This window comes from Anopheles merus, chromosome 2L (assembly GCF_017562075.2).
Source record: "Anopheles merus strain MAF chromosome 2L, AmerM5.1, whole genome shotgun sequence".
NCBI lineage: Eukaryota > Metazoa > Arthropoda > Insecta > Diptera > Culicidae > Anopheles > Anopheles merus.
Window position 1 is genome coordinate 25,917,450 of NC_054083.1, and position 14,824 is coordinate 25,932,273.

The window sequence follows — 14,824 nt, forward strand, 5'->3', positions numbered from 1 at the left end:
TTGGTATGAAAGTCGACATTGCGTGTTTTTTATGGCACCTTTTTTGCCACGAGAGGTTTGAGTGTGTAAAAGTAGCTGCGTTGTTAAGTTTATGGCATTCAGTGTTCAGTGTGAAGCAATACGTTGTTACTATTTGGAACGATTTTGATTCTGTAAAACTAGTTAATTTAGTCCGGTTACAGGACTGCGCAACGTAATTTTTAGGGAGTCAAAAAGTTTCAGATTGCACGTGAAATTTGTTTTTTGTTTGTTTTCAAGACAATGCAATTTACAGGTACCTCAAAATACAAGGGGCAAATTGAGAGAATCATATTCGGAAACCAAAACGGTCCTGGAAATGATTCCAAATCCTTGTTGGTTATGGAACTGATCCCAAAAACATAATGGTCCTAGAAATGATACAGAAAACCCTTCGTCAGTGGATCTTATCCTGAAGCTATTTAAGTCCTCATTCAGATTTTGAACCTGTTACATTCCTGGAATGAATTCTCAACTCATACTGGTTCTTGATCACTGGCCTAGAATACTGACCAGTTCTGGAACAAATCCACCCGGCATTAAAATTAAGGACTTATGGCCTTCACAAGTGTTCTGAACCCATACCCGTGCTAAAACTGTTTCCTAATCGATATAAGGTTTGTATTTAATTCTGAACTTATAGTGGTTTTTAAACTTATGCATAACCTATAACGTTACGGAAGCCATACAGATCCTGGAATTATATCTCAACTCATACTGTTGCTGGAACTGATACTGAACTTAGTCCAATTCAAGGACTGTACCTGAACCTCTCGCAGTAAAGGAACAAGGAACAACTGTCAAGGTCCAGAAACAGTAAAAGCCAGTAGTAGCCTCTAGTACTGTTGAACGAAACATTTCTGACAGCAGTTGTTTGAAAAAAAGCAGCGTAAAACAACAAATGCGTTTTATGCAATCCCTTGCAAGCACTGATAGAGTGGGATAAGGAATTTGAAGTAAAAAAATGCAAACCAAACAGTGTAAAAGAAATCTTTCATATGATTGATAGAAATCGTAATTACTTTCGTAATAACCACAAATTTATCATTACTTTGTGTTAAACAGAATAAATTTGTATCTTTTTTGAAGGTTTTTTTTCTTGTAAATCCTTCCCAAAAGAGATGACTCATAGAACAGGTTCTAGTATTCGTAGAAACACGTTTAACACTTTTCCACCACCACCAATGCATGTTCCATTCACATTTCGGTAAACTGGAACGCGTCCCACGGCAGGCAACGTTCTTTGCTTTTTCGGAACACAACACCTCAATTGGCATTCCCAATATGTTTCGGACGTCAACAAACCCTCGGCACGCAACGGGACAGCCATCAACAGGTGCGTCACCGGCATTCTGTTTGGCGTGCATAAACAACGGCAACGGCAGGGCTGGCTGTCGGTTTCACCATCGCTACGCCGAAAAGAAAAACCATAGCAACCCCCGGGCCGGCTTTCCGGTCGGTTGTCAACGGCAACGACTGTAGACGGCATACGACGCCACCCGTTTCAATCAACGGTTGGCACTTTGGCGTGCATTCACTCGCCGGGCACCGATTGCAGCGAAACGCGTTGGAGCGGAAAATCCGAGAGCTCTCGATTGTGGGGGCTTTTTTTTTTGTGCTGGAAAGTAAAGAAAGATTGGGACACTTTTTGTGCACGGTTGGTTTGTTCTGGAAGCACAGCACCTTGCGGTGGTTGACACACAAAGAAAAGTGTTCTACAGTTGGTGCCGCTAGCTGCCCGGTAAGGAACCCGACAGGAACGGAAAACAATACAGCATGGATCCGGTGCTACTCGAGCGCGAACGCGTTCTGTTCCGGCTGAACGAGGAAATAAACGCCAAGTCACGGGGCCTGTTCGAGCTGAACGAGAACGTCAGCTGGATGACAACGAAGCGCCGGTTGCGCCACGGCCTGAAGAAGCTGAACAATGTGGCGGCGGCGGCGGCGTCGGTCGTCGGGCCGGGCGATGAGTCGTCCTCCTCCGAGCTGGGCGCTTCGATCGATACGACCGATAAGGAAAGTGGAATCGGTGGTGGAAGTGTGGGCGGCAGTGCTGCTGCCGGTGCTTCGGACGAGGACCCGGAATGTGAGGAACGCTCGTCGGCCGTCATCTTCGCGGTGGTGCGCGATGGGGAGAAGGATACGTACGGTGGAGGTGTCCAGGAACCGGCCAGCACCTTGACGACCCTCACCGAGATTCGGTGCGACGCAATACAGGAAGAGCGCACACGGGCCAATAACAGTAACACCACCACCACCAACCAGCAGCTGCAGCTGGTGAAGGTCACGACCGTTTCGGTAGAGCGCAAGGTAAGCAATGGCCAGCGGGGCAGTGGTAGCGGTGGTGGTGGTGTAGGCGGTGGCCCCGGTCCGGGTGGTGGAATGCTGATCGCAAGCAAATCGGTGACATCGGCCGGGACGACGGCTCGCAATCTCAGCAAAAACATGGCCGACGTCGTACCGAAGGTGCTGGAGAAGAAGAACATCAGCTCGGAGGGACTGATCAAGTAGGTTCGGGGGAAGCCTGTTTGTACAACTAACGGAGCTGACGATTGTGGTCGTGTGTTTGTGTGTGTGTAGGTTTCTCAAGTCCAAAGTCGCCATCCTTCAGACCGAGCTGGAAGCGAGCCAGAAGCAGAACGAGGCGAATGTCAAGGATCTTAATTTGGCGCTCGATCGGTTGAAGCAGCTCGAGGCGGTGAAGGAACAGCTGCTGACGAAGAATGGGGCGCTCGAGCGCACGGTCAAGAAGTACGAGGAGCGCAACGTGGAGCTGGACAAACTGCTAAAGGTACGTTGCGCTCGAACGAAGGCAAGAGGGTTGCGTGAAGTCTTTTGACTCACAATTTCAAACGCCGAATGATTGATGCTTCCAGGAAAAGGACGCCCAGCTGAACGTCTCGGCGAAGGAGCTGTACGGTGCGCGGTCCGAGATACGCAACCTTGCCAACCACAACCAAACGCAGGACCGGCGGCTGCTCAAGGCGCAGGAGGAGGTCGAAAGTTTGCGCATCAAGCTGAGCATTGCGAACGACTCGGAAAAGGTATCGGTTTGTTACGTCTGTTGACGGAAAGGCTTCTTCTCTAGTTGTGCTCTGTCTGTTTGCCTGTCGGTTGTAGCAAGTGGGTAAGAAAATTGGGAAACTTTCTGCCTCCCTCTCCCCCCCTTTTCATCCCGTTTCTGAACGCTGTGTTACAGATGATCAAGTGGGGAATTTTGGAGAAGATGCGCTTAAAGATATTTGCGGAGTATGGAGTGCTTCGAGAGCTCACAGCTTGAGACGATATTTACGATATTCTGTCCGCCATAAAGATGGAGCTTTCGATGGAACTCCAACGATGCTAAATATTATCTGTATTCATTCACAGGCACAGAGAGCTGGCTTTTTGGACTTGGGAGCAGTGCTTGAGATCACGCACAGAATTGAAATATGAATATTTTTAGCATGTAAATTTTGCCTCTTTTGCTCTGCCGAGGCGTATAAGACCTACGCGATCATGGCGGGTTTCAAGCAGGGTTACTTGTCTTATTTGTTTGACGGATTGTCCAGATGGAAAACGAAGCATGGTCAGCAGTGTGTATTTATCACAAAACCAACGCAGGAAATTTGGATATTAACAAGCTTCCTAAGAGGTTTTGCTTTTTACATAATTTTGAATTCGTCAACTATTAATTGATCGGTTTCAAGCGAAAACACCTGCTCAAAGTGGTTGAAATCAGGCTAAAAGTGGTACAAATATATTTTAACTGAAACCTTTATCAAAATGTCAAACAGTTTCTTGGGAAACCATGTCAGTTCTCAATTCTACTTCAAAACCCCTGTAAGCTTTCTAATTAGTTTAATTGAGAAATCTTTTTATTACTTTGACAGTTATTATTATAATATTTAACGTAAGGAGTAATACCCCGTATAATTCAAAATTAATAAAAAAACTCAGTGATGTAACCATTAATGACGAATTCAATTCAAGTCATCATCTGTGATATAGCAATATGACAAAAGTATGAAAGACTTAAAGCGTGGTGTTAAGCTTAATTGAATGAAATTCTTTTCTGAAGTAATGATTCTTTGTACCACAAACTTACGAAACGTTTACATGAGTCCACCAAGTATATTTAAAGATTACTGTTACTGTTACTAGTTACTGATCTGCTCTTACATAATGCTCACTTTGGCAAACTAGTATGCACTTCTGTTATAAAATGCTTGTCACAAATTCATTGAAGCTGTTAAAAATGACTCCCAGGCTACCAGACTAAAACGTTATTATAAACAAAATTACTAAGTGGCATACACACCACAGTTACAAAACAATGCTACCCATACTTACTGACGCTTCTTTCCCGTTCTTCAGGAAACACGGGACGCCGCCCGACAGGAACGGCTCACGTACGAGAAGCAGATTCGGCAACTGCGCAAACAGCGCACCGAGGTGCTGGCCGACTACAAGAAGCTCCTGCTCAGCGTGGACCAGCTGAAGAAGCAACAGTTCAACCAGGAACAGTCGAAGCAGATGAACGATTTCGAGCAGGACTATCTGCGGCATCTGGACGGGGCGGCAACATCACCACCACCACCACCACCACCGAGGTCGTCAGTGCAGTAGGGCCCCGTTGAGTGCGAGTTCGAGCTTCGATAATAAAGTAACCCTTGCATAGATTCCTCTGTTATGCCTTCGTACAAGTCACCCGTTCACGCCCTTTTAATCGGTCATCACGCTTTTAAGACACCGCAAATGGTGGGGGAGCTGAGAAAGGGGAGGCTTTTTTCCGATTAGTCATTCCACGACCGGAACGACAATTCGCACAAAGACCCAGGCCAGGAGAGCGTTTGCATTCCAATGCCTCGAGGCAGCTTGTCGATTTGGGGTGGACGGGGTGTAGGAGGGGTGTGCAATGGAGACAACTGGAAGGCAGGTATGTGTGTTCTTCCTGTATCGAATCAATGCAGCGAATCGCTTGCATATGCACGAAGGCACTGTACATCGCCTGTAAGCCCGTTCCTGGAAAATGGCCAATAAAGGCCGTAAAGGGGTTGTTGGGCGAACAACGAAAATGCTGCAAAAATATGCTCAAACGAACAGTGTCGGAGGCCGTGTCGCTCCACCAAAAAGCCCCGTCTTTGTAGCACATTCTCGGTAAGGGTGTCTGGAGGTTTGTTTTTTTTTCTTTCTTTTGCATCGAAGCCTTTGTCTTCAGGGTGCACAAACTGCATTTCCCCATCGTTTGCTCGTGCTGTTGGGGTGTTTTTTTTCTCTCTCTCTTGTGCACTTTTCGGCCCCTATCCGTGTGTTGGTGTGTATGTGAGTGTTGCAATTTCTCGATTGCAACCGGTTCTGCTCGTTTCTGAGCGCACACAACGGTGCGCTCCCCATAGCGCCATATTGGATGGCGAGATGTACATGTTTGCGTTGCATTGGTTGCATTGGCAATGGCGCTCGAAGGGTGAAAAAAGGCAGCTCGCAAACACCAACAAATCAACGTGCCATGCGCGTGGGCTGCCGGTTGCCGATAGGGGCAGTAGGGGGATGCGATTGGGGGACGGAGGGGATTTTCAAATGACCATTTCACAGTGAGCCGTGCTCTGGGCGGGATGTGACCCATTTCGCTGGCGGACAGGGAAATGAGGACACACTTTTACTTCTGTGCCGATTATGCTCGATGTTGGCCGATGTTTGGATGGCGGGCCGGGTTAACATGATTTGTTAACTGTATCTGCGCTTTGTTTACCTTTGGGTTTTGCCTTGCCTGAGGAGCAGGAAGTCCTAAACGCGTTGTTTGCACACTCGCGATCGAACGAAAGTAAACGAGAGAAAAAGCTTCCTAATTACTAGGCCGACCGAATTAGGGTCACTTTTGTTTTTTTGTTTTTCGATTTCTTTTACTGAAGTGGAAGATTCCATTCAAGGTGCACCCTCGATACTGGCGGAGATGCAGGAGATGCCCTCGGTACGGCACTCATTAGGCGCTCGGGATGCGCCTAATGATGTGTGATGAACATTTTGCCACCAATTACTTGCACTGGCCACCCCAGAAGCAGTTCAGTATTCAGATCAGCGTCCTGAAAAATGAGGCTACAATTGATTTTGAAAAAAAAAAACAAATCCGAGTGGCCATTTAAATGTGCCCAATTAAAGAGTTGCAGGGCAGCATGATGCCATCGCACGTGAAACGGCCCTTTGTTTGTAAGGTTTTTGGAATTCAATTCAAAAAAATGCCTACATAATTTAAGGCAAATTAAGTGGAGTTTTTGTGCAAGAATCTGTATCCCGTTCCATGTGCCGTTTAAAAATAATTTCAAACTATTATTAGCTCATCGCCATCAAACCCAATCGTTGCGCTGCACTCATGTACCTTGGGGTGAGAAAATTAGAATCTGATTATCGAAAATTTCTTGTGTAACGACTCTTACTCGCTGGAGGCAAAAGCAAACCCCGGGCACAAAAGAACTGTTTTCTAACATAACAAGTGAGAAAAACGCCATACTCCCGATCCCCCCTCTTACTGCTTTTGACCTAGAAAATGTTCTAATTAAATTATTCTTGCTTAACGGACGCAATTTTTGGGGAGCGCATGGTGGCCGAAAACCGCCGCAACGCATTCAATTAAGCCCACTATGCGCCTCGCACCAATACCATAGCACCACGAATGATGGTGCGTTTGGGTCGCATACACATCGCCCCATTCAACACATTCCTGCACACAAACGGTGCGCGCGTGCATTCGTACGGTTGCGCTCGCGCTGGGCTGGCAACATCGACAACCCCTTGCGCCACCAATACCACTACGTGCTGCGAGGGGTTTATGAAATGCACACACAGAGCGAACGGTCCGTCCGGTTCCGATGGGTGTGAGTGTGGAAAAGGGAGCGATGCTGTTCCTGCTGAAAGAAAGAAAAGGAGAGAGAGAGGGAGAGAGATAGAGCAGCATAGGTTTGCTGGTGCAAGCATGATCACAAAAACCCCTAGAGAATTGAATAACAATATACCAAAAATAGTAAAATCCCTTTTTATCGTTTTCTCAAGATGATAACAACATTTTGGAGTTGCTTTTTTATGAAATTATGTGACCGAATTCTATTGTTTTTAAATAATGTTATGATTTCTGGGTAGAACTACTGTGATTCTGGTTTTACGAGAACAAATTGTAAAAATTATCTACGATCAATCGCTTATGCACTTGAATCCTTAAGTATTTAATTATAAAAAAGACTTATGAATCCGGAACAAGACAGATCACAAAGTTAATCTTTCCAAACCTTTTTCCAAACGAGAGTTATCTAATTCAGTATTTTTCAAGAGTTCCCATAGCTGTGGGACACTTAATTGACTCTTGCTTGCTTGAAATGAACTTAGCTTAATAGGAATTAGACTCTATAGCACCTTTGTTGAACAAATCCATGTCCACAAAGGAATTTCCAAGGAGCCTGTCCAAAAAGGGAGCAATAGAGTTCAATTTCCATCATATGAGGTTCACATTGCATAAGAAAGAGTCAAGGGAGTGTCACACAACTATGATAACTTCTTTTGTTAGAATAAACCGGATAAATTCTTACTTGCACAGCGTTTAAATGTGTGCTCAATGTATTTATAACGAATTTCAATCTCCTGATATCTTGTTAATGTCTTGTGTTATGAGGTTTCATCACTTGATGTTTTTTCTCTTCTCGAATTCAGTGTTTGAGGCCATGTTTATAAGTGGTAAAATGTGAATATAATAAATCGTAATTGCAATATCATGGAGGAACAGAATAACTGAATGCTGAAGAAACTGAAACATTGAAGATGTTGCCTATGCAACAAAGCATCCTTGTTATCGCACAGTTATCATGATTATGGTCATAATCCTTTGTGGTTTTGGTCGATTACCAAATTACCCAGATATTGCTTTATAATTATACAAAAAAATTTGGTTTAAAAACTAAATAACATAAATAGTGATAGAAACATCAATTAACATGAACTTTGCGTTGAACGAATGTCAAATTAAATGACTGCAATGTCCTTTCATGATATCAAACAATGTGGAAACTATTTTATTCCTTTTGTAAATTATTTAAAACTACACTCGTTTACTGTTAAATCTATATTTTATGAAATTTTTCAAATCAATGATACCAAATAAATGTCACCTGACAACTTTCAATTACAATACTTTTCCAACAACGCTTCACTGCAGCCGTGCCTAAGAACGATACCTGAGCAACATTTTCAAGGTATTCCGGTCTGCGGTCGCGTTGAAGTCTCCCGATCGAGCGCAGCCCGCTTATTCGTTTCGTAGCTTCGTAGCGGTACAGAGTGTGTAAGTCGATCTGCGTGTTGTTGTTTTCTCTGTGTGCTTTTCTACGCGATCCTCGATCCCAGCGGCCCAGCACTATGTGTGTGTTCTCGTTTCAACATTTTCCAGCTCTCGGTGGCTAAGTGAACGAACCTCCCGCCGGGTGGGGATCTGCTACTTTTGAGTTTTGCACCGAAGTTTTTTAAGGTGTTTTTTTTTTCTTACGAAGAAGTGGTTCTTTTAGCTGCCCGAAAAAAAAAAACATAATTTAGCTTGACTGTTGTGCCCGCCCCGGGGGAGGATTGCTTCTTTCACAGTGCAGTGTTTAAAACTTTTCCCTTTACCACTGGCCAGCAAGTGTCTCGATCTCGAGTTTTGGCGTGTTTCTAAAATTAATTCCCAATTTCGTCACCCGCTGGTTTGGGCGCGTTTTCTCATAAAACACAACTTCCCCAACATCTGGCGGGCAAGAATATGTGAATCGAGCCGCGTAAGGTTGCCCCGTCCGTTTGGTCGTACAAGTTCTGCCGCGTGTGGTTGCGTGTTTTGTTTGCCTTTTTACCCTTCGCCTCCCGGACGGCCTTTTTGTCCGGCGCGCTGACAAAGATCGTGTTCGCGATAGGCTGCCCGTTGTCGTGTTTGCCTTGGTGCTGTCGCACACCCTACAGTTTTGTTCGTACAGTGCGTGTACAGTTCTTTATCTCTGTCTCTCTTTGTCCCTCTCTCGGGGTTCTTGATATCTCAGCCTATCTCGGCCGTGTCTGAGAGGACTGCGCCGTGGGGCGATAAATTCTTCACGTCTACGTTATTTTCAGGGTGGCACATGATCATTTCTCATCATTTAATATTTGTCTTCTCATTTATTTTTCGGGTTCTCCTTCGCCTATGTGCACAAAAAAAGCAGTAAGGGCAAAAGCAAACGGAAATGCAAGTGTAAGGTGTGTGTGCGTGCAGTGTGAGTGAGGTGCTCATCTCTCCTCTGTGCTCTGTTCCGTGTTGTGTTGCAAGCTGCAGTGCTTCGAATGGTTGGTGCAGTGGAATAAGCATAGCGAATAAGCAAAGTGCATCACACAGATAAGAAGCAAACGAGTGTGTGTGTGTGTTGTTGTCGGTGTGCGTGTGTTTTTCCTTTGTATGTGTGTCTGGTGGGAGACGTAAAAGGAGCCGACAAGAGCCGAAGGGGTGGTGCTGGTGGAACGTACACCCCGAAAACAGGATTTCCCTCGAGTCGCCGTGTCCTCGAGCAACGGCCCTTGCGTTCATCAAAGTCCGCAGCCGCGCAGCAGCACAAGGCGCAAGGCGAAAAACCCCCGGTCACGAAAGAAAAGCGCAAGCAGCGGTTCAGGGCTCCCTCTCATCGATCACCGGTTCGGTTCGGTTGGATTTGGTGCGACAAGCGAAGGCAACAAGCGTTGCATAACCTCGACAAAGTGGAAAGTAAGTATCGTTTTTGTAAGTGAGCTGCGCAGCTTGCGGCACTCACAAAGCCGCTGTCCAGATGATGGCCGACGATGGTGACCGGTTATCTGGTAGACTAGCTGGCAGAAGAAGAAGAAAAAAGTGGGAAAGTCACCCGATCGATCAGGGTTGTGTTTTTCCTTTCCAAACTTTTACACACTCTGCTTAATCCTTGCGCTTTTAATGTGCTCGAAACATGGGGGAATTATTGCATGAAGGTAGCTTTAAAATGGTTCGTTGTCCTTCGTTCAGGAAATCGTAACGTGTATTGGAACATTTCTTATTTGGATATTGAGGTTAGTAGTCTGACCAGGCGGTTGAGCTGCATTTTCTGAGTCACGATCGATGAATGAAAACTCAAGGATCAAATGTCTATTTCACAGAAAGTCTTGTTTAATGATGAACAGTATTTTTATGTTCCATTGACTGCTATTTTGTTAATTGAAGTGAAGTGTGACAACTATTACTTCGATGCAACTCTTCCAAAATGCAATTTTCATTATGTTTTTCAAGTACGTAGATATTGATGAAACTTTTGATTTTTATCGCATTTGCTAAATATTTGCCTCTTTCTCTTTTGAACAATAAAATGAAATGAACAATTTATACAAATTTGATGGGGAAAAATACAGATGAATGAAGTAAAAATTAAGCCATGGTAAAATAACGTCTGAAATTGCAAAAACATTTGAACATTTGGCTCTGTCAAGTTATCTTGGCCCAATTGAGTAATATTGAATGAATGTAATGTATTTTACCATTATAACGGACTAAGGGAAAATTAAATTAAAAAACCTTTAAAACTTCAAATAACACAAGAAACATTAAACACAGTCTACAATTAATGTAAAGAAACTGAAATGATTTCTGAGTGTTGTTTTATTGATTTATCTTAGTAAAGACTCTTTTAACTATAATTACTCAAGAACATTTTAGGCTGTTTCCTTAATAAATACCTAAGGCGATTATTTTTGCTGACGTCGCGGAAATTGACAATGAAAGATCCTGTTGAATGTTGAAACTCAAACACAAATAGGATTACCATAGCCAACCTGATAAAAAAAAACAACCCCAAAGGATGTTTCTGATCGACAGCAACGAAATCACAAACCTGTGCCAACTGTGTTAAATATAGCCTCCCAACTGATTATCACTGGCAAGGCCGAATGATGTTCAGTTTGAACCTAATATTTTAACAGTTTTACCTTGATCGATGCCAATGCTCTCGCGTGTACAAGTTTCCCGTCACGGTCGTTAATAATTCAAAACCCTCGCTGCCCGAAACGCACTCATCCCGGACATGATCGTGTGGACATGAGCTGGCGTTGATTTTCGGGTGTTGAGAGATTTGTGTTTTTTTTTTGGTTTTGTTTTTGCATACCATCCCTCTCGAATCATTCCCGCAAATCTTCACTCGAAATGATCAACACGATCGGGGATGAGACGCGCGATAGATTTGAGGATGATCTCAGTTCGCGCGCAGGGATGACCCATGCCGTCACCTGGCCGACCAACGTTCCGGAAGCGATCATTTATAGGGATGATTCGGTGCTTTTTGCGAACCACAGTCACGACTTGTGATTTGCCAGTAACGATTCGGCAACAGGATGTTATTCCTGCGTGGCAAAGGAGTAATAAGCAATTTAGCTGTGTGAAAAAATCGTTCATCTTCAACACGTTGATGTGTCGATAGTTTTTTGTTTGCTTGTTTCTTCGTTGCCTTTGATCGTAACGGCAAATGTGACGATTTGGTGGGAGTTTTTCTGCCAATTTTCCCATCACCACCACACACACACACACACACACACACACACACACACACACATACACACACATGCAAACAAATCTAGCACTCGGCGGAGTGCATCGGGATCACTTTCCTCGCTCTACTTAACCTTTTCCCCGTTAGGTGCGGGGAACCAACCAATTGGTGGCGTGGAAAAAACGGCACCACAGGTTCCTCCGATGCATGCCGAAGAATGCATACGTGTGTGTGTGTTTCCGTAGGAATATTATATCGTTATCGTTCGAGCTCGATTGAGGGTGGGAAGGAACACAAAGCATATCGAGGTTATGCAATGGGAAATTAAGCATAACTGTGCATGAGGGCGCTGGTTAAAGGGGTTGCACAAAGTAAGGTAACCTTCTTTTTTACGCCGAGCTGCTGCTGCTATCAACACATACGGCGAGCAAAACACCCATTCAAACGGCTTTACGGTTCCCATGAACCTTTTTTTTTTTAATTCTACACTGCAGATCACGTGGCTGGCAAAAGTTCCCTTCCGAAAGGGTGATCGAGCAGTGCAAGTGCCCGACCCCGGGGGCAAGGTCGAAGGGGGCACTAGTTTTATGAAAATTGGATACCATAAAGTCTAAGCACCTGAGCCGTGTCGGGGATGAAATAGCAAAGTCGTGAAGATCATCTAGCTGTTGCTTCGAATGGGGGGGAAGAACACGTTAAATTTGCGTGCACGAATTAATAATAAAAAGTGGGAAAACATTAACAGCACACCGCACCAGCTCGGCGGCCTTAATGGTGTAATTCTTTTGTGTGTTGGATGTACACTCCTCTTCGGTGGGCGTTTTGTGAGTCACCATGTTTGATAGATCGCTTCAGAAAAATCTAATTTACTCTGCTACACATCACTCAAGAACGTCATCCTTCTGGGGCGGTAAAAAGCACTCAAATAAATCGATCAAAAAAACCCACACGTACACAGCCAAGAATTCTTCCCTTAAAATGGCTTACCTACTCAATATCGGCGGAGCGTAAGTAAACTAAAACAACCTTCTCCCCACTGACGTGACACGTTACGTTGTCGCCGATTAACCTTCAACTTCTCACGGACTTCGCCTATCCGCGATCGCATGATGTCATCGTTCGTAATACACACTACAACCTCCAGCTTTAGGTTGAGGTACCCGCACCAAAGACGCGTCTCTGTGTGTGTGTCTGTATGTGCCTTTACTAGGCGCGTGAGGAGGCGTATGGCAAAGCTCACGTGCACCCACGCCACTCAGCCTCAGCTGACTTCCGTCACGGCGTTGGAACAAACACGGAGCGCTGCATTTAATAAAGCGCAACGTGGCCACTTCTGACTGTGCCCGGGGAGGGGGGCTCTGGTCTGTGACCTCCGTCGCCCCGCTCGCTTGCTCGCCACATGTTCCACATGGCAGTGGGTGGTTGTGGGTGAGAGTAGGTGTAAGCCAAAGCATTCTACGTTCGGGGCGCTCTGCTACACGCAACGCACTTCGCAATTACTTCTTCATTTGCACAAGCACACACCCGCCACGGAGATGGATGGATGTTGATTGCGTTAATTTCATTACACAGTCGGAAACAAAACCACCTCCCCATTGGTAGCACCTTACGCTACCTCCTCCAGTGTGTGTGTGTGTGAAATAAATTGCAAATGCCGGCGCAGCGCCTGTCGGAGGCCTTCCGAACGAACCCGCACTGACGGATTAATTCGCACTAAAACTAATAGAGAAGAAGGGGGCCAGTTTTGAATGGGAATGAATATTTGGAGTAGGTCTTGAGCGAAAAGATGCTGTACACGCTAGTGGCAAGCGCAAGCATAATGTTCACACGCCGACATTGATTTTGGCAATGAGGCTGTACAGTACATTCATTACCCGCCGGTTGGAGTGTTTTGCATGCCGTTTCTAATTTCATTGAAAGCTTTTAAACACAGCAAAGTGAGCCTATCTGGGCTGTTAAATTCATTAAATAAAAAGGGTAAAACACACTAAATTACTCAAAAAAGAGTTGTTCGCGTTAAGAGGAATGGTGGAGAGGTGCTGCTAAGAAAAATGTTTTAATGTAATTTTCGCAAATATGAAGTATTGAGAAGCAAAATGTGGTTCGAAGTAAAAAATAGAATGTACATAATGAAGCAGGCAAAGTAGTACGAAGTTCAATGGGGTAAAATCCATTGAATTTGGAACACTTAAAAGTTATTTGCGGAACTCTTGTTTTTAAAAATTTATGCAATGATTTTTAAAAATTATGTTTAAGCAATACGGCTCTCCCTCCTGAATAAAAAAAAAAAAAATTATGGTTGAATGTCTAAATATTTTTTTTAGAAACGAAACATGCACACTTGGATCTTAAAGGTTCTGTTTTGAAAAATCCACTTCGTAGTATTGCATTATTTGTTCGTTAGTTTGCGACAAAACCATCAGGTTCGTCGCTTTCTTGATTGAAGTCTTTAGTTTCCGATTCATTTTCTGATTCAAGACTTAACACCATTGATTCAACCAACGATTTGGCACACATTTTATGACTCTACCTTTCTAAACTAACCCTCCAAATTGTAAAAGAAACCAGCACACTGGCACACGCATGCTCGGGCCAATCGAGTCATTAGAGGAAAAAATACTCCGCCAGAAGAAACTGTACGCGTGCTTCGGGGGAGGAAAAGCTTCGACCCCAAAAACCCATCACACAACACCAACATCAGTGTAGTTTGTAGTGTGTACGGGGAAAGGGAAGCAATGGAAAAAGAAACACACAGACACACACGCATGCATGCGCCCAGCGATCGACGCTGGAGTCAAGAATCCGTTACATTGGCGTACGCCGAGGTCATTGAAAGCAAACGTACTTTTCGTATGGGGTTTCTTGGCTTCCCTCGTGAGCGGAGGTTTTTTTTTAGTTGCTGTTGTTGAACGCATACGCATTAGATGACCCATGCGAGATGCTCACACACACACACACACACACACACAAACATAGTTGTGAGCATTGTTGCGTAGCAGCAGAAAGGGTAGTCAGCAGGGCAAATGGAAAATAAATTGAAATCCGATTTCCCAATCGAATCGATGGTTGGTGGATGCTAGTGTGCCGCCTGCCTCCCTGTGGTAGTTAGTACCGCTACGTATTTTTATTAAGTGAATGATTGGTGAAAAAAGAAGCTTTCACCAGCTGCGTACGGTGCTGCGTTGCTTGGTGAAGGTGGAGCGTAAAACATTCTTTCATTCTTTCCCAAAAAATACATAAACAACCGCCTTGAGCGGAGACCTTGGGAATGCAGGCGTGTGCTGTAGAAGCGTTCGAGCCGCAGCATA

The 14,824-nt window shown here is 44.6% G+C and overlaps 2 protein-coding genes across 4 annotated transcripts in view; both read left to right on the plus strand.

Moving 5' to 3' along the window:
• The first annotated feature begins 1,497 nt into the window (after positions 1-1,497).
• Positions 1,498-4,700, plus strand: LOC121594375. The gene is made up of 4 exons (XM_041917552.1): positions 1,498-2,525; positions 2,599-2,809; positions 2,895-3,062; positions 4,375-4,700. The coding sequence occupies exons 1-4, from the start codon at positions 1,795-1,797 to the stop codon at positions 4,624-4,626; spliced, it is 1,362 nt and encodes a 453-aa protein (XP_041773486.1). The 5' UTR covers positions 1,498-1,794; the 3' UTR covers positions 4,627-4,700.
• A 3,532-nt stretch (positions 4,701-8,232) lies between these two features.
• LOC121592681 overlaps positions 8,233-14,824 on the plus strand; it is a 41,661-nt gene continuing 35,069 nt past the window's right edge. Inside the window, exons 1-2 of one of the 3 annotated variants that reach the window (XM_041914343.1) lie at positions 8,233-8,320; positions 9,201-9,733. The gene's annotated coding sequence lies outside the window, so the exon portion shown is untranslated. Of the gene's footprint in view, positions 8,399-9,197; positions 9,734-14,824 lie in introns of all 3 variants that reach the window. The other 2 variants (XM_041914344.1, XM_041914345.1) reach the window with 2 other exon arrangements.